The sequence below is a fragment of the Tiliqua scincoides genome, chromosome 1, assembly GCF_035046505.1.
Source record: "Tiliqua scincoides isolate rTilSci1 chromosome 1, rTilSci1.hap2, whole genome shotgun sequence".
NCBI lineage: Eukaryota > Metazoa > Chordata > Lepidosauria > Squamata > Scincidae > Tiliqua > Tiliqua scincoides.
In genome coordinates this window covers 214797882-214819487 of record NC_089821.1, presented here as the reverse complement: position 1 = coordinate 214819487, position 21606 = coordinate 214797882, and the positions used below count along the sequence as shown (strand labels likewise).

Here is a 21606-nt window from a genome sequence, read left to right as displayed (position 1 = left end):
AGCGCTCGGTGGTGCTGATCGTGGCCGGCTGCTTCTGCCGGGGCGGGGAGGGGCCTCATGGCGCAGCGCCTGCAAACGCCTTCGCCTCTTGGGCGGCGCTGGTAGCGGCGCGGCGGAGGCCCTTCCGTCGTCGGTCGCCCTCGGCTCTGCGCTCGCCCGCCCGCTCCGTCTGGCCTGGGCTCGGCGCCATGGCTGAGCAGTCGCAGGGGGGCCCCAGGCCGCAGGGACGCCGCCGCCTCTGCCTCCTCGTCCTCCCGCCGCTGCTCTTGCTGCTGCCGGGCTGGTGCTCTGCCGAGCACAGGGCGGCGGCGGCGGCGGGGTCGGGCGTGGAGTCGCTGCTGGAGGAGTTCCGCCGCCAGCTGCAGGAGCAGCAGCAGGAGTCCCCGGGCGGGGGTGGCAGCGCGCGGGCAGAGGCGGCGGGGCGCTGCCGGGGAGGCGAAGGGGCGGCGGGCGGCGGCTTCTTCTCGGCCAGGCCCGACTCCATCATCCACGCCAAGGACTCAATCGCGGCGGGCGCCACTTTCCTGGGCTCTCCGGGCTCGGTGGCCGACCCGCGGCAGTGCCTGGACGCCTGCTGCGCCGAGACGCGCTGCACCCTGGCCGTCCTGCAGCAGCAGCAGCCCCAGCCCGCCTCCTTCCGCTGCTACCTCTTCAACTGCACCTACCGCGGCCGCGCCGTCTGCCTCTTCTCCCCGCAGCGCGGCTACACCAGCTACTGCCTGGAGCCCGGCAGCCGCCCGCCAGGCCCCGGTAAGGTGAAGGGCCTCACCACCTCTCAGCGGCCTCCGAGGGGCTGGAGTTGGGCTTACTTCTTAAAGCGGGACGGGGGGTGGGGGGACTGAGCCCAATCCTTTGCAGGTCAACTCAGAAGTAAGTCTCATTCGAGTCAGTGGGGCTTACTCCCAGGTAAGTAAATCCCATTGATTTTGAGTAGACATGCATAGGATTGGGCTCTAAGGCTAGAATCCTATCCCCACTTACCTGGGAGTCAATCCCATTGACTATAATAGGACTTACTTCTGAGTAGACATGCATAGGCTTGGGCTTTAAGGCTGCAATCCTATCCACACTTACCTGGGAATAAGCCCCATTGACTATAATAGGACTTACTTCTGAGTAGACATGCATAGGCTTGAGCTTTAAGGCTGCAATCCTATCCACACTTACCTGGGAATAAGCCCCATTGACTATAATGGAACTTACTTGTGAGAAGACATGCCTAGGATTGGGCTCCAGAAGTAGCACTCTGTGGACCCAATCCTATCCAGTTTTCCAGTGCTGGTGCAGCTGTGCCAATGGGGCATGTGCTGCATCTTGTGGTGGGGCAGCAGTCACATAGGCCTCCTTAAGATATGGGAACATTTGTTCCTTTACCTTTACCTTAGGGCTGTATTGCAACTGTACCAGTGCTGGAAAATTGGATAGGATTGGGCCCTGTGTCATCAAACTGGGTTCTTAGCTATGGAGAATGAGAGGCAGTTTGCACATGCTGATAGAGTTCATTTATTCTGTTTCTGGTCCAGGACTGAGTCCTGATGCTGAACATGGATCACTTTATTTAGGATGCAGTCCTAACCCCTTATGTCAGTGCTTTCCAGCACTTCCAGCTTTCCAGCACTGACATAGCAGTGCCAATAGGACATGTGCTGCATTCTGCAGTTGGGTGTCACTCACAGAGGCCTCCTCAAAGTAAGGGAATGTTTGCCCTTATGTCAGTGCTGGAAACAGCACTGACACAAGGGGTTAGGATTGCGCCCTTAAACACTGAATTTAGTAATAGTGGCAGTGGTGGTGGAAAGGACAAGTGATCACTGTTTTGCTACATTTTGCAAGGATGTGCCAGCTACCACAGTGGCCTTTTTGACATGTTTATCAACCCAATCCTGGCATGTCTACTCAGTAGTGAGTCCCATTGAAGCCAATGGGACCTACTCCCAAATAAATGTGTATAGGTTTGCATCCAAAGGCTCTGGTCTTGCTTGGATTCCACTTGTGATCAGTCCACATGACCTCTGGTACTGGCAGAGAGAGACTTTTGGAGTATGTCCACATGGGGATCTGGAAGGAAGGTATTGCGCACTGCATGCATTGTGCATCCAAACACAGTGGCGGCAAGCCAGAAAAGAGATCTTGGGGTTCTCCTGGATAATGTAGTGAAGATGTTGAATGATATGCTAGGGATGTATCCATTTTTGGAATATTTACAGTTATGATCACCACACATCAAAGAGTATATTGTAGAACTGTAAAAGAGGGCAAGCAAAATGATCAGAGGGCTGGAGCCAGGGCCTCTGAGAGGAATGTTATCAGAACAGAGGTACAAAGTTTTGTTTAGGCTCTTTTTGGTCTACAAGTTTTCTTTGGGGTCCCTTCCCTTCTCCATTGAATCATAATTTCATACAATAACTGGATTATAACTTATACAATTTGTGATATATAAAACTGTGTGGGCTTACACAAACTGTGAATGTTAGTTTTCACACAATACTGTATATGCTAATGTTTTCTGATATCCCAGGAAATTTTCAGACCCGCTCCTTTGGCTACTGGGCTGCTTTTTGACCCTGGGTCTGGGTATAATTTACCCCCTGTACCCCCCTCTTATGGGCCCTGGCTAGAGTACCTTTCATATGAGGAAGGACTACAGTATTTGGGGCTCTATAGCTTTGAAAAAAGGTGATTAAGGGAGAACATGATCAAGTCTTTTAAAATTATGCATGCTGTGGGGACATTGGATAGAAAGATGTTTTTATCCTCTTCTTATAATACAAGAACCAGGGGTGATCCAGTGAAACTGATTGGTGGAAGATTTGGGACATACAAAAGGAAGTACTTCTTCACATAGTGTGTAAGCAACCTGTGGAATTTGTTTCCAAAAAATGTGGTGATGACTACTTGTTCGGATGGCTTTCAAAGGGGATTGGATAAAGTCATAGAAGACAGGTGTATCAGTGATTACTAGTCACAATATCTATGTTATAGTGTTGGGTTCAGTAACAGCATGCCTCTGAATGCCAGCTGTAGCGAAGCAGCAGTGTCACGGAGCCTCCTGGCTCCCAGGGCAAGGTGACGTGGTGACACAAAAAAGTCACCCCCTGCGTCACGTCACCCCTGCACCTGACACCCTTCCCCACTTCTGGAATGGCTCCATTTCATAGCCAAATGGAGGCAAGAGCAGTTGGGTGGTTCCAACTTTGTGGTCCTTGCCACTTTCAGCAACAAGTGCTGCTCACCTCTCCCCACCACACAGAGCCCAGGAAACACCTGGAGTGTCACGGAGGGGGCCACATCAGCCCAGCCACTCCCTCCCCCCCCCCGTGCACCATTGCCTTTGCTCACCCCCCCCCCTCGCAACCTGCCACCTGGGGCCCAAAAAGGGTTCCCAGGCTGGAGGGGAATAGGATTGGGCTGCTCAAAAGGTTTTTGATGTCATCCAAAAAGCACCTTCATGAGGACCTGCGCACATGACAAGGTCACCACAACTATATTCAGAACTGGGTTGAAAACAAGGAAGCTCAATATGGGTATCATGATATATGATACTACATTGAAGAACTCAATGTGAACGGGTTCAGAAGATTCCTTGTAGTCCTGGGATAGCTTAATGTAAATGGGCTTGAACATGTGAAGCTGCCTTCTCCTGTGTTAGGCCAGCTGATTCATCTCAGTGTTGTATGCAAATTGGTAGCAGCTCTCCAGAATGTCAGACAAGTATTTTTTTTTCCATCTCTACTTGATTGAGAGATTGAACCTGGTGTTTTTTGCATGCAGAACATGAGCTCTACCATTGAGCTGCAGCCCCTCCCCATATCAGAGTTAGCATTCAAACACTGGAGCACAGGTTACCAGCACAAGGCAAAGGCCTATGGAAATGGCCTTTGTGCGATGACATACTCCTACTGTGACCACAACGTGCAATGCCATTGGACACACATTGTGTAACTCAACTTGAAGAGTTCCCTTGTCAGTACTTCCACTTCTGGGAAATGGACTTTGCTGGCATCAGGATCCTTTGTGCCAGGTTCTGACTTTGAACTGCTTACATAATAAACAAGGGTTTCCTCTAGAGGGGACTGAAATGATCTCCAGCACAACATGAATGTCCCAGATTGCAGCATGCCATTCAACCTTTTGGGAGCATATACTGCTTCATTGGGCTGCTGTGCTATATTGCACAGATGATTACTCTGGTAGAACAATGCTGATGGCACCATGTTATGCTGACCAGAATGTGCTTTTCCTGGGGTAGTTGTATTGGCAGTGGATTTAACAGAATGTAAAAGAAAGTAGTATGTTTTGTAAAGAGATACACTGTATTGGGGCTCAAGTCTCCTTTGAAGTTTCATCTTGTAACATGATTTCCTAATCCTTGAATCTTCTGTTTGACATATGCAAAAATAACTTTGAATTGGTAGTTTCTGAAATATTTTGTTGTCAGTCTTGCTCTTCTTAATTTGAAATGTTTGATTTGAAGCAATTGAAGTGTGTCAGTCAAAACCCAACAAACCTCACCTTTCTTCCAGTAACAAAACGATCTTATTTTATTTAGAAACTGACGAGCCTCCCCGTAGCAAGGCAGGGAAAGACATTATGCTTCAGTTGCCTGTTGACTGGGTGATTCTAGATGGCCGCGAAAGTTCAGATGACCATGGAATCATACAGTATGAGTGGACATTGCTTCAAGGTGCCCCTTCTGTTGATATGAAGGTACATAATGCTTTATAGTGAAAGTTAATTATTTGCTATTATTGCTTTTGTAGAAATAGCATGTCAAGTTTGCATAGTGTCACCTGCTTGGGAAAAGAAATGGTAAATGAGAAATTTTAGCACCTGCTTAGTCAATTGTCCCCTCTTGATATCTGTGTTTGTAGGAAGATTGAGGTGTTATGTGCAATGTTATATTTTATATATTTAAACCATGTTATCATGGTTTAGCAGCAGTGTGAGTCATAGTTATGGCTAAAGACAAATGCGAAGAATGTATGGCTTAATACAGTATTCCTTGGATTTGTACACCACATTTTGTTGCTGTTAAGAACACCAAGCAAGTTTATTATGGATTCAACATTCTTCCTTACAACTGATCTTCCTGGGAAAAAAGTACTTTATTCACTTGTGTTTGCAAAAGACAAGAGAGGCTGGCCAGAAGACCTCATGCTTCTTAAATAAAAGGAGTTGTTTTAAGGAGTTGTTTATTTATTTTAAATAAATAATATGGGTTGTTGGCTCATTCAGTAGGAGCTCTTTTTGCAGATGCTATTCAAAACCACCACAGATTTCTAAATGGGAAAAAATATTGATTAGAGAAGCATATTTTGCTATGAACAGTATATGATGAAAATTTTACAGGATATATATAGTTATGAAGTTAACTTCCAAGGAACCAGTCATTTGCTGAACAAAGGGAATGATTTATTCATAGTTCAGTGTAAGCATTTAGAGAGGGCTATACGTGCAGTGGTTATTATCCTCCTATAACCCAGTCATAAATATTTTGGACCACATATGCACAAGAGATTGTACGTAAACAGAGGGACTATCCTTTGCCAAAGAACAATTTCCCTTCATAGCATCTCAAACTGCTCATTACACTTCTTGGAGTTTAAAAAGCAGCTTGCATTATGACATGAGGTGTGGCTGTTTAGTATGAGGAAACAAAAGCCTTGAGGAGAGTGCCAGGCTTCTGGTCAATCTTTGTTTTTGATGCAGGTGCAATGCCAGAGAAATGTCATAAGTTTTACTGTTGCACAGTGGTGAATAAGCCTCCTCTTTAAGGGCCCGATCCTATCAAACTTTCCAGCATCGGTGCAGCTGCAATGCAGCTCCGAGGGAAGGGAACACATGTCCCCTAACTTTGAGGGGGTTTCTGTGACTGCTTCCCCACCACAAAATTCAGGACACGCCCCATTGGCACGGCTGCACCAGGACTGGAAAATTGGATAGGATTGGGCCCTCAATCATTTGTCTCATGGCACAGCAATTGTCAGGATCAAGTTGCAAGTTTGTCAAAAATGTACACTTCTTTTATGGCATTAGACTTTCTTCTTACACGTTAAACTACTACTTATAAAATTGAGTAACCAGTTTCTAATAATTTAAAAAATACCATTGTATTTTAGTTTTAAAAGCCATTTAGAACTGTTAGGTGAAAATATGGACGACAGAGAACTCTGAATGGCCATGTACCAGCAGCTCAGACACACAGAGGCAGATCAGCCTGCTCATAGATTTCCCTGTTTTCTTTTGTGAACAGCGGACTAGTCTATGCATACAATGAGGACTTTCTGGGCATACAGATAATGGTTTGCTTCACAGCAGGGGGAGAATACAAAAAGAGTGTGCAAAGTTGTGGGTTGCAATTATTGCTGTAATTGCTTCTGCTAACTTTTCCTGTCAGAATTGGGTTAATAGTAATGCCAGAGGTTCAGCCATATGTTAAGTAGTTCCTGAATTTCTGTTGCCCAGAAGCACAACCACAAATAGAGCTGTATGTTTGAACAAGATAAAAAGCAGGTGCTACATTGCCTGACTCGCTGTAATTCAAAAAGAGAAATCGGATGCAGAGGAATTGGGGTTATCACATTGTCCCCATTACCCTAAGGACAGAAAGTATCCTGTTTATTTAGGCAGATTGAGAATTGACCAAATTAAGAGCAGATTCTTGTCAGAAGGCTCCAGTGAGCATGAAGCAATTGAACTGTGCGGCAAGTGGCATTTTTTTACCACACTGTCTAGTTGTATCAGTAGTTCACTGTCTTGTTCCATCCAGCAACTGAACACAAAGGTAATTCCACAACCTGCTTGCAGCAGACACAGAGGGAAAAAAGGAAGAACCTCTGCTCCCCCATCACCACTCAGGGCCCATCACATCTGCAATGATACTGTGTAGTGCTTTACTCCAGGAATGGAGCTTGGTCAATGTATATTCTGGGTTTTTGTTTTTTTTGGATCAGGTACCTCAACCAGGGACTATGAAACTCTCTCATTTGCAAGAAGGCACATACACATTGAAACTGACTGTGACTGACACAACTGGCCAGAGGAGTTCAGATAATGTCTCGGTGACTGTCCTTCCAATGGCATTAGGTGAGAAAACGTGAAATAACACTTTTACAATAGCACGTTATCTGTCAAAAACATTGAAGGGAGATGGAACTGAGACTCCGTGTATATCTGGCTAAAATAAGGTCTGTGTGTCTTATTACACACATACACAGGGAATTTGCAGCACAAGGACAGTCTGGGTGATACAGTTTTGCCCAATTAGTACTTTTCATACAGTACCAAATTTGTTTTTCACTGGTTCAGACCTTATTTTTAAGGGATACGACTTGTTTATTAACTTTGCATTCCTCGTATAGTTTAAATAATTATGGGGCTGTCAGCCCAATCCTATCAAGGATTAGACTGGCGTAAAATGGCTGCTGACAGCACATGGAGTGATCTGTTGATGACCATTCTGTGGGTGCTTCTGCAATGGGCATAACGCTGCCATAACCATAACGCTGCCACCCGTTCCCACTGCACGCGCCAGAACAAGTAAGGCAGTGGTGAGGGCAAGGAGGGGGTGAGTAATAAGTTAAATGTGGTGGGAGCAGGGAGGGGGAGGAATGGAGAGCAGTGAGGCGGCAGGAGGTGTGAACCTGGTGGCAAAGGCACATGCCGGACTGTATGCCCTCTTTTCCAAACCTCCTCACCCCTTTCTTCTCCTTGGACATGCATCGTCTGCAGAGCTGGCACAGATCCAAGGACACCCATTGCAGAGCAGGAGGCTAAAGCCTCCCAATTTGCCCCCCCCCCACTCGACACAGTGTGCACCTTTTTGGCAGAGCTTCGTCGGTGGACGGATAGGAGTGGGCTCTGAGAGAGGTTTCATTGATGACAAGGGTGTAAGCTGTACAATTGCTGTAACTTCTGTTCTTGTAGTTTAGGTTTTAAACAATTTTTTTTTCATCTCATGCTCAGTTTTGTCTTGTTTCAGTGTTCCTCTAACTTAAAAACTGATCTGTCACAGGTTGTGTTGGGGTTTGTTCCCGCTACCAATTCCTTTGTGATGATGGCTGCTGCATCGATATCACCTTTGCCTGTGATAGAGAGGAGCAGTGTCGCGATGGATCAGATGAAGCATTTTGCCAGAAACGTGAGTGAATGGCCCTTTAATTTGAGTTTTTATTTGCTTGCAAGTTCTACTTAAGTTACATCAAAATCCATAGTGAGATGATTATGATAGGAAGGGGCTGTAGTACAGCAGTGAAGATCTCAGCATCTCCACTTAAGGGATCTCAGGTAGTTGATCTGGAGAGATCTTGGCGAGACCCTGTCGAACAGCAGACCAGGGCTTCTCAAGCTGTGAGTTGTGACCCACTTGGTGGGTTGTGACCTGATTGTTGAGGGGTCATCAAGCTGCAACTGACAAGCTGATAGCAGAGGAGCAAAATGCATTGAGCCCTATGGAAAGTGAAACTGAGTCACATGGCAAGTTTACTTATGAGCAGACTAATGTGCCTGAGTCTGTTACAAAGGGCAGGCCTAGAAGAATCCAACCCCACCAGAATGGTTTTGATCCAATGAACACAGCCCCCAAAAAGCACCCAAGAAGGAAGTGCCTCCCTCCAAGCTGATAAATGTATGGAGCCCTATGAAAAGCAAAGCTACATGGTCGCATTTACTTGCAAGTAAGCAAACGTGCCTTAGCTCCTGTTGAAGGTCAGGCAAAGGGCCATGCAAGGCAACCAGAATGGTCCCAGTCCAATGAACGTGGAGTTCAGCAAGTGCTCCAGAAGTCTCCCCTTCACCATAGTACATTAAAAAGAGGCTTTTGCTGGTAAGACATTTTCTTTTCTAGTCTTGCAAAGCTATGTGGGTCCTGATTGGTTCCAATGCTAAAAAGTTTGGGAACCACTGCTTTATTGTAAAGGGTTGTTGTCTTTTGCAGACCCCCCCCCCCATTTTTTCTCCTCATCACTCTGGGGTTTCAGTGCTGTTTAAAGGGAAGCTTTGAATCTCAATGCGGCCCAAACAAAAACACTTGTTGGATTTAAAATTGATTTTGTCCCAAATCACTCTGAACTGGCCCAAGTCTGTGTTGATCTCTGCAGGTGGATCAGACACAGGAAGGGGTTTGGATATGGCATTGCCATTCCTGCCCCCGTCCTGAGCCCAATCTGCCCACCCTTGCCCCCCATCATCACCCCGTTCAGTTATCCCTTGCCCCATTCAACCCCCTCTGTGTCCTCCACCTGCCCTTGCTCTGAACTTACCTGCTCTGGTGGTCCTCACAATGACTGCTGAAGCCTTTATGCTGCTTTTGTGACAGCATGCGCTGGCAGAATGCACATTCTGCTGGCACTGACCCTAGTTAGGATTGGGCCATAGAGTATGTATAGTTTTCCTTTTGTAAAAAGAAACCTTATTGGGGGTTTTTTTAAAGCACAATTATTTTGTTTGTTTTAATTCCTACATGTTCAGTTAATTCTGAAATAAAGACAGTGAGTCACACAGCCATTAGTTCTGTCCAGCAAAACAACGTGGGACTGACTGAAGATGCCAACAAGGATCTTTCCTATGAGAACATGAAAACTGTTGTAAGGAATCAAGCAGACAAGCTCAACCAATCACCCTTTCAGGGACCAAAGAAACAAACTGTTGGATTCTTGCCAGGTAAGATTAATAAACAGTGTGCATCTTGAATAAATTCTTGTATTCTCACACATTGGTACAGGCATATCTACTTATGAGTTTGACATAATGCCAATGCTGAACTTTCTGTTTTGTGACATTAGTACAGTTCTTGGTTTTCTTCTGCCTATCCTAAGCACTGATGTGCCAATAAAACCGCATCAGGCAGCATCACAGTACTAAGCACTTGTAGGAAATCATAATGGTCAGTACAAGAGTTAAGCATGCTTAAGGAAACTTCGTGAAGGAGGGTCTTTACTGAGTGAGCCCAAGACCTCCTGAAACCTAAGGTGGTATGCCAAACGCTGCCCTCCCTTACCCAACAGAGCCAGCATCTGGTCCTTCCAGTCTCCTGAGTTCTTGCTCAGCATTCTGCTCTCCTCTACACTTCCTCTTCTTCCGTCACCCCTCTTTCTTTTTTCAATTCAGGGAGTGGGAGGAGAAGTGAGTGGAGGCGAGTCGGCAGGCAGATGGATGCCCTCCAATCTTCTGCCTGAGCCATCTGCTTCAGTTAACTTCATGGTTGGGCCAGCTAGGGGTCTATTACTAAACTGACCTGCAGGGAGCCTCCAATGAGCTTTTGGCCCTCTGGAGACTTGCTGGAGCCCGCACTGGCCTGACGCAGCTACTCTCAGCGCTAGGGCTGACTGGTCTTGTGCAAGCTGCTGGCCGAGGGCTCCCTCCGCTGCTTGTTATTTCACGTCTGTGAAGCATCTGCAGCAACAAAGGAAAGGCCGGCCTTGCTTTGCGCAAGGTCTTTTATAGTAGCCAAAGATGCAGCCACGTTAGCAGCAGCAGTGCCATGTTAAAGCAAAAAAACCAACAAGAAACCCAATCAATTCCTTGGTCAAGGAACTAAAGCATTATAAAATAATAATAATCAACACAATTTTAAAATGTACCTCAAGTAGTGAATCCCAAATATTAGAGAAAATGTGCCATTTTTTTTCTATTTTAAGGCATCAACCTATGTTCTTTTTCCTGCTATTCAATTACAGAGCAGTGCTTGGCACCACCTGCTGCTGGTCCTTGCAATGGGCACTTCCCTCGCTGGCATTTTGATGCTTCTTCAGGCACTTGCTTACATTTCATTTATGGTGGCTGCCAAGGCAATGAAAACAACTTCCTTCAAGAATCCGATTGCCTTGCTGAATGTGTAAATGTTCATGGTAATAACTGGTCACCTTGGGGGCGGGGGAAGTATTCCAAAACATCGTTGATGTTCGAAAGATTCTCGGGACACTGAGGAGATAGTCACACAACCTCCCTGTTAGAGATTTGTGGAGATTTGCAGCCAGGAACATAATTATGTTTGCAGAACTTCTTTGAGAATTTCTTTGAGCTGCCACACAGCAGCTTCATTCTCCCATTTCCGGCTCACTACAGGACATATAGTGAGATGGAATAATAACATCCTTACTACATTTTCAAATGCGTATGTACGCTGGAAAAGTTTCCCAACAATTTGTGGAGGGCCCAGTATCTCATTTGTCAGTCAGGTTTGATTCATTTGTAATGTTTTGTCTGAGCACGGAAATCTAGGTTCGAGAAAGAAAAGGAAGTAATTAAAAATATGTTTTTTATCGTAAGTACTTTTACGCATCCTCCCCATGCCTACAGTTCATCTTAGTTGAAACTTGGTATAGAGAATGGGCATTTCAAGGACACATTCTTCTCATATGAGTAGTTCTGCATTTCCCTCCCACATCTGCAAAGCCTTTGGACAAGAGAGTACTATGCCTCTTCCATTCTTCCAAAGATGGAATTTTTTTGCCCTCAGCCATAACAGGCTAATATTTTTGTGAAATGATAGAAACACTTTGTGGCAGAACTCACAGGTTGTGCATACATTAGGGGCTGGAATTACACAATATATTAGCCCATCAACATCCTTACATAAAGTCTTCTCCCAGTCATTTTTGCCCTGCTGTTCCATTTCTTTACCCCTGCCAATCACAGCCAATTATATGGGTAAGGAAATGCACAGTGTGAAGAGATCTAGCATTACAGAGGAAAGGGGCAAAACTTGAAGCAGGGATGCTGTTTTTCAAGGTAGCCATATGTCAAGTGTAAGGTACAGTTTTGCCCTTGAAGCAACCTCCAATGCATCTGTTTCATCTTCGCAGTCAGTGAGGGATGTAGAGAGGTACTGACCTAGGACTTTCATGTGAAGCAGTGTTTTTGTGTGGATTTATAGGTTTTATAAGCTTTAAATCCATTTTATAGAACTTCCTGAAAATGTAAGTGAAAAAGTTTTTTAAAAAAGTTTTATAGATGTTACCATAAGAACCTGATATCCATCATTACTAGTTCTGAATAATAAAAATGTGAAGCTCCAGAAACTGTTGGAGGTTTCTAGTACTGCCTACTCAAAAGTAGAAACTCCTGTGCCTTGCAGGACAGACTAATTCCAAGTAGGAAAAACTCATTTTTGCAACCTTGAAAATGTCCAGAGCTGCTTGTTTTTCCCAACTGGAACTAGTTGTTCCTGACAGTTTTAGTTCCGACTAGGTGATATTGGAAACCTCAAATGCTGCTCAGAGCTTCTAGTTTTGATTAGCCAGAACTAGTTTCTCCCAGCAGGTGTGTTACTTTCTAGTTCTTCGTAGGCAACACTAGAAACCTCTGACATTTTTGCCTCAGAGGTTTTACCTCTGTTTCTAGTTTTTACTAGTCAGAACTAGTTATAATGGATTTCAGGTTTTTACTGTAACATACATACCTATTAAAAGTCATATTTAACACCTGAGAAACTTCATTTTCATTAAATTATTCCTGAGGTGTCTCAGCAGTCACCATTTTGATGTGTAGCTTTATTCCCTACAAGTCACTTTCCACGAGAAAACTTCTGCACATTGATTCATCCTCACTAATAGATTGGACTTGTTTTATTCTAGGAGGAACATTTTTGTATAAGATGCATCTTCACAGAGAGGCAATTCTCTTTTAATGTGAACATACTTTCTCTGCACATCAGCTCCTCTCAGATGTCTAGAGCCCAACAGATACTCTTTGTAATTCAGACCTGTCTGTCATATCTCTTGCATTATAATGGTTTGCTTATAATATATATGTTGGCTTGACAAGTTGCCTGGCAAGCAGTGCAGCAACAGCTGTTGTTAATGCAGCTGCAGCAATCTGTCACAGCCAAAATATCTGCCAGCTATGAAATGGATTCATGTAGGAGCACCAACTGCTACTACCACTAACTTTCAGCATAATCTGATAGAAGCACAAAGCATGTCACCACTCTGACTGCACACAGGACAGGAAGATAAAAAGAGTTTTGTGGGCTTGTGGCCAGACTTGCCAGAGACCAAGGTTATGTATCTAGTTCTGCTGATTTAAGTTCAAAGCTTTGCAGGGATTGTAGGGCTAGGTGCTAAGGGCAAGCTGACCCATGGTTCAAAGCAATACAAAAGGCAGAAAAAGGACTTGAAAGCAAACCTGGGGCCAGGCAGTAGCTGTAGCTAGTTCCAAGGAGGGAAGCAAGGCGAGGGAGCCCCGGCTGTTTTCCTGGAGGATGTTGCTAGGTGGCTCACAAGGGGATAGCTGCTCAGCACCAGAACATCAGCTTCTTGGTTGCAGTAAGGGAGGGGAAGTGGGGGAGCAGAACAAGAAAGGAAGTAAGCCATTTGATATCTCTCCTGGGTGACAGTGGTCCTTGAGTAGCAGAGGAAATGGGGTTGCTTAATACAGCACCAGCAGCCCTTTGTGCAGATCACTAGCACATCGAACAGCAGACATGGATCACAAGGAGTCTGTAAATTACTTCTTACACTTTAACTGCCCACAGGAAGGCAGGGGTTTTCTGGGCTGAGTTTGTGAAGGGTCTTTCTTTTTGGCTTTGATCTGTCTACATTGGGTTCTTTGTATCCTTGGGAGGTTTGGTTTCGGAACCCTGCATGGATACAAAGTCGCACTGAGTAAATGGTGCACATTGGCGGAAATTGCATAAATTTATTGCAAGATATATGAATTTTTAAAAATACATTTTCAATCAGTGGGTGATTAAATTTGTGGATGTGGAGCCCATGGATAAGATGGGCCCACTTTACTTCCCTAACCTGCTCAGCTGCCTATCCCTGTGTTCCTTGAATCTTTATCTCTGTGTGGTCTGCATCCTTGGCCTGCCCCTTTTCTTGTTTGACATACCATTTGTTCTTCATCATGTCCTGCCACTTCCTTAAATCTAATCCTTCCAATTTCCATTCAAATGCAATAAGGAAACCCGACTGTGTGATCTAGTGCATACTGTGGCTATTGAAATATGTAGGAGTGAGTACAGACCGCAGTGCAAATTATTCTTTGATTTAATGGGATGCAGTTACAAATGTATGTCCATGATTTTTACAGATTCTAGAACCTCAGGGAAAGATGCAGGTGGTAACAATGAAGACGACATTGTGGCATTAAAGGGCACTCATATTGGAACCCATCCAGTTCCAGAAACAGGTAATTGTGATGCCTTTTTCAAAATGACACCACAACAACTAACCTCTTTTCTTTATCACACCATTAGATGTGTGAAACAGTTCTCACTGACTGTCTCAACTGAAACTAATTGTTTAGAATAAGATTTCCTTAAAACAAAAGAAATGCCTTCCTACTAGAGTCCTAAGCAGTTGCATCAGATCATCAGCATATATTCTTGGAATTGCATCCTTGCACAATGGTTGTAGTGTCTTACATTGAGTTAGCATGTGCAGGTACCCCTAGTTGGCTGCTGTAGTCAGGGTTAGGATCAGTCTTCAAAGCTAACTTTAAACAGTGGTAAAGACAACAATTTGAGCACAATAGTCAGCAAATTGTGTGGAAAAACAAGGATCTCATTTTTCTTTCTGCCTTATTTAACATGTATTGTGCTGAATACTGTCTTTTTCAGAAGTGTGTGCACACCAAACTGTCCATCCCATGTTAGGGAGGCAACTGTGCACCAGTGGAAGGAGGGGGACGGCTTTGCCCAGCCCCTCAATGACTAATTTGCCTCTAGCAAGCCAGGCTTGAAGGGCGGCAGACCTGCTGTGCCTCTAATATGGAGTGAGGCAAGGCATCTTTGTGCATGTCAAGGTATTCCTTCCCTCACTTGCTGGGCTTCTGATGGGCACACAGTGGCAACAGCTGAGTGGTAAAGCACATGGTTTGCATGTTGAAGGACCCAGGTTCAATTCCTGGTTTCTCCAATTAAAGGGGCAGGTAGCAGATTATGGGGGAAACTTTGATCTAAGAGACAGAAAAGTTGCAAAAAAGACAATCTTGGGCTAGATAGGCCAATGATCTGGTGCAATATAAGGAACAGCATACATTCACAGCTGCTTACCAGAGAACAGAAGGGAAGAAGGCTCTGCATCAAAAGCCTAGTGCGAGCATAAGCACATGTATGTATTTCTATATAGAGATCTAATTGTTACTTCTAAAGCCAGCCCAGCTGTGAGGCTAGTTGACTCTTTTGCCACAGGTGATGGGCTAGGACAGGTGGCAAACTGGCAGGTGTTACCGTGTACCCCATGCCCACCTGTGGGCTGTCTGGTGGCCTCATTCTCTTTATAATCTCTTGATTATAGATTTACAGTATCTCCTTGATTTTTACAGATTCTAGAACCTCAGGGAAAGACACTCATGGTAACAGTGAAGATGACATTGACATGTTAAAGGGAACGCAAACTGGAAAGAGCCATCCAGTTCCAGAAACAGGTAATTGTGATACCATTTAAAAAGCAACAAAACTCAAGTTGCTTGTGATCGCTTGCCGATTGTGCATAGCAAGACTGAAACTGGATAAAGCTGGGCCCTTACATCTGAGGAATCAGATGACCTCATCAATGGGATGTATATCTCTAAAGCGGATTCTAGGTTGAAAGAAAGTGATCAGCCCAATGAATTTCATGGCCAAGAGCAAATTTGAAGCCAGAGCCTCCCTCCATCAAGTCTAACCACTAAACTACATCAGTTCTTTAATCATAATTACAAGATGCACATAGACAGAAGTGATTCGATTTATTTATTTTGTAGAGGCATGCTTTGCCTCTCCATCAGACTAATCCTAATCTTAGTGAGTTTACCATCCAAGCATTTTGGACATAATCTTAATCTTTTGGATATACAGGGAACTGCATTGCACTCAGGGAAAACAGGATTGGAACTGTGACAGGGCAAAGTGGTAGTCACCACAACAGGGCCTCTAAGAGGAATTTTATCAGGGGGTACAAAGTTTCTTTGGGCCCCTTCCCAAAGGGTGGGTGGCAGTGGCAGAATGAGTACAAAACAGATAGGGGGAAAGTAACAACAGCCAGAATAGTCTTTGGAACCCAGGTCTACCAGTCTTCCCAATGCAGAGCAGGCAGGTCTACCTGCCTGCCTGGCGTTGGCAGCTAGATACGGAAAACCAAACACACTCCTAAGTCTCTAAATCTTTCAAATAGAGAAAATCGTTGCAAGAGATTACTATCACTGTAATTAGGCTCACACTAGAATGAACTGTATATACCAAAACTGACTTCTGCAAAAGCTGCAGTTCCACAGCTGTGTTCCTGAGCTCCTTTACACTCCTTCATAGTTAGCAGATCTACAAACCAAAGAGCTACTGTAGCAGGTCAGTTTCCTCCCAGATGTGACACTGTTAAGGACTGTATACATTCCTGGGCCTGGTGTTTATGGCTTCTGGCAGTAGTCGCCACCATATGCCCACAGTAATGCCCTCAGCATCCCACATAAGCAGTGAATTTGGTTAAATTGGAAAATGTAAGATATCAGGAATTTCTGTGCCCCCTTCTTTGGCTCCTGGGCCCCCTTTCTGACCCTGGGCTTGGGTACGAATTACTCCCTTTACTCCCATCTCCTAAGCCCTGCCCCACAATGTGTATGCCCTAGCTGTGGTTCCAGTCTCACTTATGTTCCACCCCTATGCATGCTATTTGTAAAAATAAACGGATTAACGCGCACATGGAAGATGAGGTGTGTATTGACCTGATAGATTCCATCTTTGATCTTGGTTGAAACCACTTTAAGGGAAATAAAGATTCATTCTCTGTTAACCTATTATTAAGTATGTGAGAGAGTGGTCAATGCTGGTTTATGTCAAGTGGGCTGCTGTACAACTTTTAAGAAATATGTTACTTTGTTGCATTCTTGAGGAGATTTGCTCCTTTTTGCAGGTGCTGTACTTCCCCTGGCTCTGGGGTTGGCCATCACTGCTTTGCTGCTGTTCATGGTTGCTTGCCGGTTGCACTTAGTGAGACAGAAGATGAAGAAAGCTCGGCCCATTACATCTGAGGAGTCTGATTACCTCATCAATGGGATGTATCTCTAAAGCAGGTTTTTCCCTTTCCCTCCTCCAACCTTTTTTTTTGGAAAAAAGAGAAGTGTGCCTCTTGCATTTTTTTTAAAAGGAAATGTTCAGCAGGCTTTAAAAGCAATCACATTGCAGAAAAATGCAGCAAGCACCTTTAAAAAATCCCTTTTAAAATCGGCGGTAGAGTAGATTCATATAACTGCATTGACACATGCAGAATGACTTCCTCTTCCAGAAATATAGGGGTATCCTATCCTTGGCAGTGAGGTTGGTCTATCATACTGTGCAGGAAATCAGTTGCAATCCCACAAACACACCTTACTGCCATATCTCAGGTGTACAGGGTAGCACTGATGGAGCTAGTTCTGTAGTGGCTGAAAGGCCTTTTAGAATTCCATGTAAGCAGCTTACTTTTAGGCCTGCCCTCTACTTACTCTGCAGTCACCCAATTTTGTTTTGCAAAAAAAAATAAAATAAAATAAAAATTCATTGTATGCTTTTGCAGCACCACTTTCGATTATGATACCTGTTGCTGGCAGTGCATGGCTGATCCACACTGCTCGTAGAGTGATGTCTGGAGTTAGCTCATGATATTCGTGTCATAACACAGGTCAGGACTTGCACTTCAGGGGAAGACAGGGTAGCTCTCTGCACAGAAACCTGGGATGGGAACCAGGTTCAAGCCCAGCCAGCTTGCAAGGGAAAACAGAGGCCAGACTTATTCGAACCAATGAACCAAAGCTCATTGCTCAAACATTTGCTATGCATACAGAAAGTAAATCCTTGGCATCACCGTCAGCAGTGAGAAAAGATCCCCGTCTGAATCCCTGGACTACATGGTCCATGGTCTCACTTGATGCAAGACTGCTTCATATGGTCACTGGTGCTGCATTCACACCAGGTTTATAACATATACATATTTTTGCCAAATAAGATTAATATCTATCCTTTTCATCCCTAATGGGCAGCTCAAAGTGGTTATCTAAAAATTTAAAAAATAGAATGCAACAGAGATCAATAATTACAACTACAATTGTACAATTATAACTGCAATTTTAAAAATGACAAGGCAAAAGCAGACTATAGTACTACAGGTTGTGTATGTTTTTAATTCCCCATTTAAATGGGTTATACTTAGAGGTGTTCTTAATGTTTTTATTTTTTGGCAGATTCTGTTTGACAAAAATGAGAAGTGCAGAAAGCAGTATTACGTGCTTTTATTCCAAGGGTACATTTTTTTATAAATTATAATTGCTTTAAAAGTGTACTAGGTAGGTGAGACAGTGTCAGCAGATGCAGCCAGTCATTACCCATGCAACCCACCCCCATCTAGCCCAACCAGCCTACAGTGGCCAATATGTAGTTAGAAAATTTTATTTTTTTTGCAGGTTTTTCCCTCCACAATGAGAAGTGCAGGAAGCCATGTTATATATTTTATTTTATCACCCAAATAATCACATCTCTAGTTATATGCAAATAAAACCTAGCGCATCAAGAGAAAAGGTTACTCTTCCTAAGCTAGTGTCCCACTAGGATATTTGTGGTTCTTCTATGTGTAAGAGAGCATTCAAACATGTGAGCCCAGCCTGCAGTCTAGCATGGTGCAGTGCATTCTAACCAGGATTCCACTGAGATTGGACCAAACTACATGTGATATGCATCACTGTACTTTCATCTTTCATTTAAAAAATTACCATACAGGGGTGGGTATTTACCCTTTTTTCTTGCACTTTAGTCCTGATCCTCTCTTCCAACCTATTTGCCACAGGAAGGATGCTGCCATTGGTGGAAATGTCAAGTTCCATAAGCCAAATAGCAGCATCCAGTTGCCAAGTTTCAGTGGGACTGTGGCATGAGGTTAAAAGTTCTCCCTTCATGTCATGCTGCTGCACTAATCTGGCTTCCCCTCACCCCCAGTCGCATCTCTCTCTATAAAGCCAGAAGCACGATGATATTTTTAGTGGCACATGTAGTTTGATCCTCATTTTGCTATATGAACTAGGCTTTCATTTCAACAATATTGCCTTTGCTACTTGCCAGTAAGTTTTCCATTAATATTAACACGCTGCCTACTTCCGTAAAGTTTGCAGGATTCCTGTTAGATCTTCAGAGCTAAGTTCTAAGGCAGCAGTGTCAAACAAAGGCACAAAGGCTGGATGTGGCCTGCAGAATATCTTTAGTTGGCCCTCAGGCTCTCCCAGCACCACCATCAGCTGCTCAGCTGTGCTGAGGTGTCACTGCTGAAAGGGCAGTGAAAGTGGACTCTTCCATATCCTGATAATATGATCAAGGTTTGCATATTTTCTGTCATTTACACCCAAGTTCTTAAGTGAGAAAAAAGTGCTGATTTCTAGTCATGACCTGCTTAATGACATCACTTTCTGCCCACAATAGGCATCATGGGTGCTATTTGGCCATCTGTATGAAACAAGTTTGACACCCCTGTTCTAAGGCATCAGTAGCTACACAAATTAAACCTTCAATGAATTACCTGAAGAACTCACTGTCTGATTCAATTGTGAGAAGTGTTATACAGTAAAGCATATATTATACATTAGTTATTGTATGTGGAAGCTCCCGTTTATCCAGTGTGCAAACATGTTAAAAGCCAAGTGCCCGGGTACACATCAATGCAGAAAAGGCATGCAACTTTGGGTGTGTCATGCTGAACCAGCAGCAATTTCAGATCCCAACACAGACTCCTGCATTGCTAAGTGTCCCAATTTGATTATGTAAAATAAGAGAATAAACTTATTGTATTCTTAATACATTGCACAATTTATTTTCCGTTTGACTAATTTTCATAGTTCTGAACAAACACTTTAATGTTTCCTCAAACTGTGCAGTGTTTCCTCAAACTGTGGGTCAGAATCCACTAGGTGGGTCACGAGCAAATTTCAGGTGGGTCCCCATTCATTTCAATATTTTAATAGACTGGTATGTGACTGCATTTGGGGAAATGTTACAGATCTGTACTTTTAATAGGCTACTATGTACATTAAAGTGTTTATATGCTTTCAACAATGACAGTAAATGGGACTTACTCCTGGGTAAGTGTGGGTAGGATTACAGCCTAGGATTGTTAAAAATTGTCCTGCTTGATGACGTCACCTCCGATCATGACCTCACTTCCAGTGAGTCCTGACAGATTCTGATCCTAAAAAGTGGGTCCCAGTGCTAAAAGTTTGAGAACCACTGGTCTAGTGTATGGTGTTCACACTGAGCTTTTATAATTTCATAATTTTTTCATAGGAGCTAAGCAGTAACTAATGATGGCTCTATCAACAGTGCATTCCTTTAGTGTATTATTGTATTCTCCAGGGTACCATCTTGTCATTTGTCTTCTTGAAACACTGCAAGACATTCCTATTCACATTTGTTTCAAGTGGCCAAGACTGAACAAGATGGTTAAGAATTTTAACTGAGATTTTATAAATCAACTATGTAACCTACCCCAGACAGTTGGGGTGCACTCTAGGCTATACATCTAATAAGAGTAGCATATGGGAAAACAGAGAGACAAATCTGCTTTGACTATTGCCCAAAACCTATAAAAAGGCAGTGCAAGATGACATTGATCCTTGTTTACAGTCTCATTTTGTTGCCTACTTTGTCTTAAACTGTTTTCCACTCCTCCAGTACTCATGTTCTGCCTTCTCCTGTCAGGAATCTTTCAGTCTCTCTCAAGGCAGGCTATACTTAATAGCATCAGCATTTTTGAAATTATTAGAAAAATATCAGGGAGCGATTTTACAATGCATAAAGTCCCTCTTTGTGGAAGGTGTAAGACTTGCCACCACGCAAATGAATCCCAATAGGACCGATGAACCCTGGATCCTCACACGATCAGATTTTACTTAAAATTAATAACCCATTTCTGCCCAGTCCACAGGTGTCCACATTTGATCCCTGTTTCATATATGCAACATGGGCTTTTAAGGACTTCTCACTTCAGTATCTATGTATGCATTTAAAGCTACAGAAGTGGTAAAACATTGCTCCATCAAAGGGAGACTTTTTCCATTCCAACTTGGAAAGGTTTTCTCCCTCCATTATGAATAGTGTTGACTTGTATATGCTACCAACTGGAGAGCAAACATTTTTCACATGTGCAAACAGCAGCTCTTGCACAGACACAATTATGTCAGTACTATCTCTAGATGTCTATATTTACACAATGATTTATATTATTTGCAGCATGAGCCTAATGGCTGGCAACTTACCTTTCAAATATATTTCTGTAATACTCCAAGCTTTGGGATCTATTTTTTTCCACAAAGACATTATCCTGTATTAATATCACATTTTAGAAATACCCATCCAAATATTTACAAATAAAGTAGCACACACAGTAGAAGACAGACTTCCACTGAATACTTCTGACTTCTGTAGGGCATACACAGATTATCTGCAAGGCTTCAGAGGGTAGTTGGCAATAATGGCATCACTCCAATAGGTATCAGTGATAATTGCACTGGAGAGATCATAGTAGGCGTTGACATTGTGGCAACAGGAGTGGGGGCAGATGCACGAATTGTCAAAATTAGGTGAAACTCCACTTCCTTCATGCAAGTGAAGGGGCAGCACACTCAAAGCAACTCTGGAATCTTTCAAGGTGAGTGATAGGCATGTACAGA

At 43.8% G+C, this 21606-nt stretch overlaps 1 protein-coding gene across 1 annotated transcript; it reads left to right on the top strand.

Moving 5' to 3' along the window:
- The first annotated feature begins 664 nt into the window (after positions 1-664).
- LRP11 (LDL receptor related protein 11) lies at positions 665-17435 on the top strand. Its single transcript, XM_066611291.1, has 9 exons — positions 665-750; positions 4550-4707; positions 6954-7086; positions 8015-8140; positions 9469-9660; positions 10677-10847; positions 14035-14133; positions 15271-15372; positions 16833-17435. The coding sequence occupies exons 2-9, from the start codon at positions 4591-4593 to the stop codon at positions 16985-16987; spliced, it is 1095 nt and encodes a 364-aa protein (XP_066467388.1). The 5' UTR covers positions 665-750; positions 4550-4590; the 3' UTR covers positions 16988-17435.
- The last annotated feature ends 4171 nt before the right edge of the window (positions 17436-21606 follow it).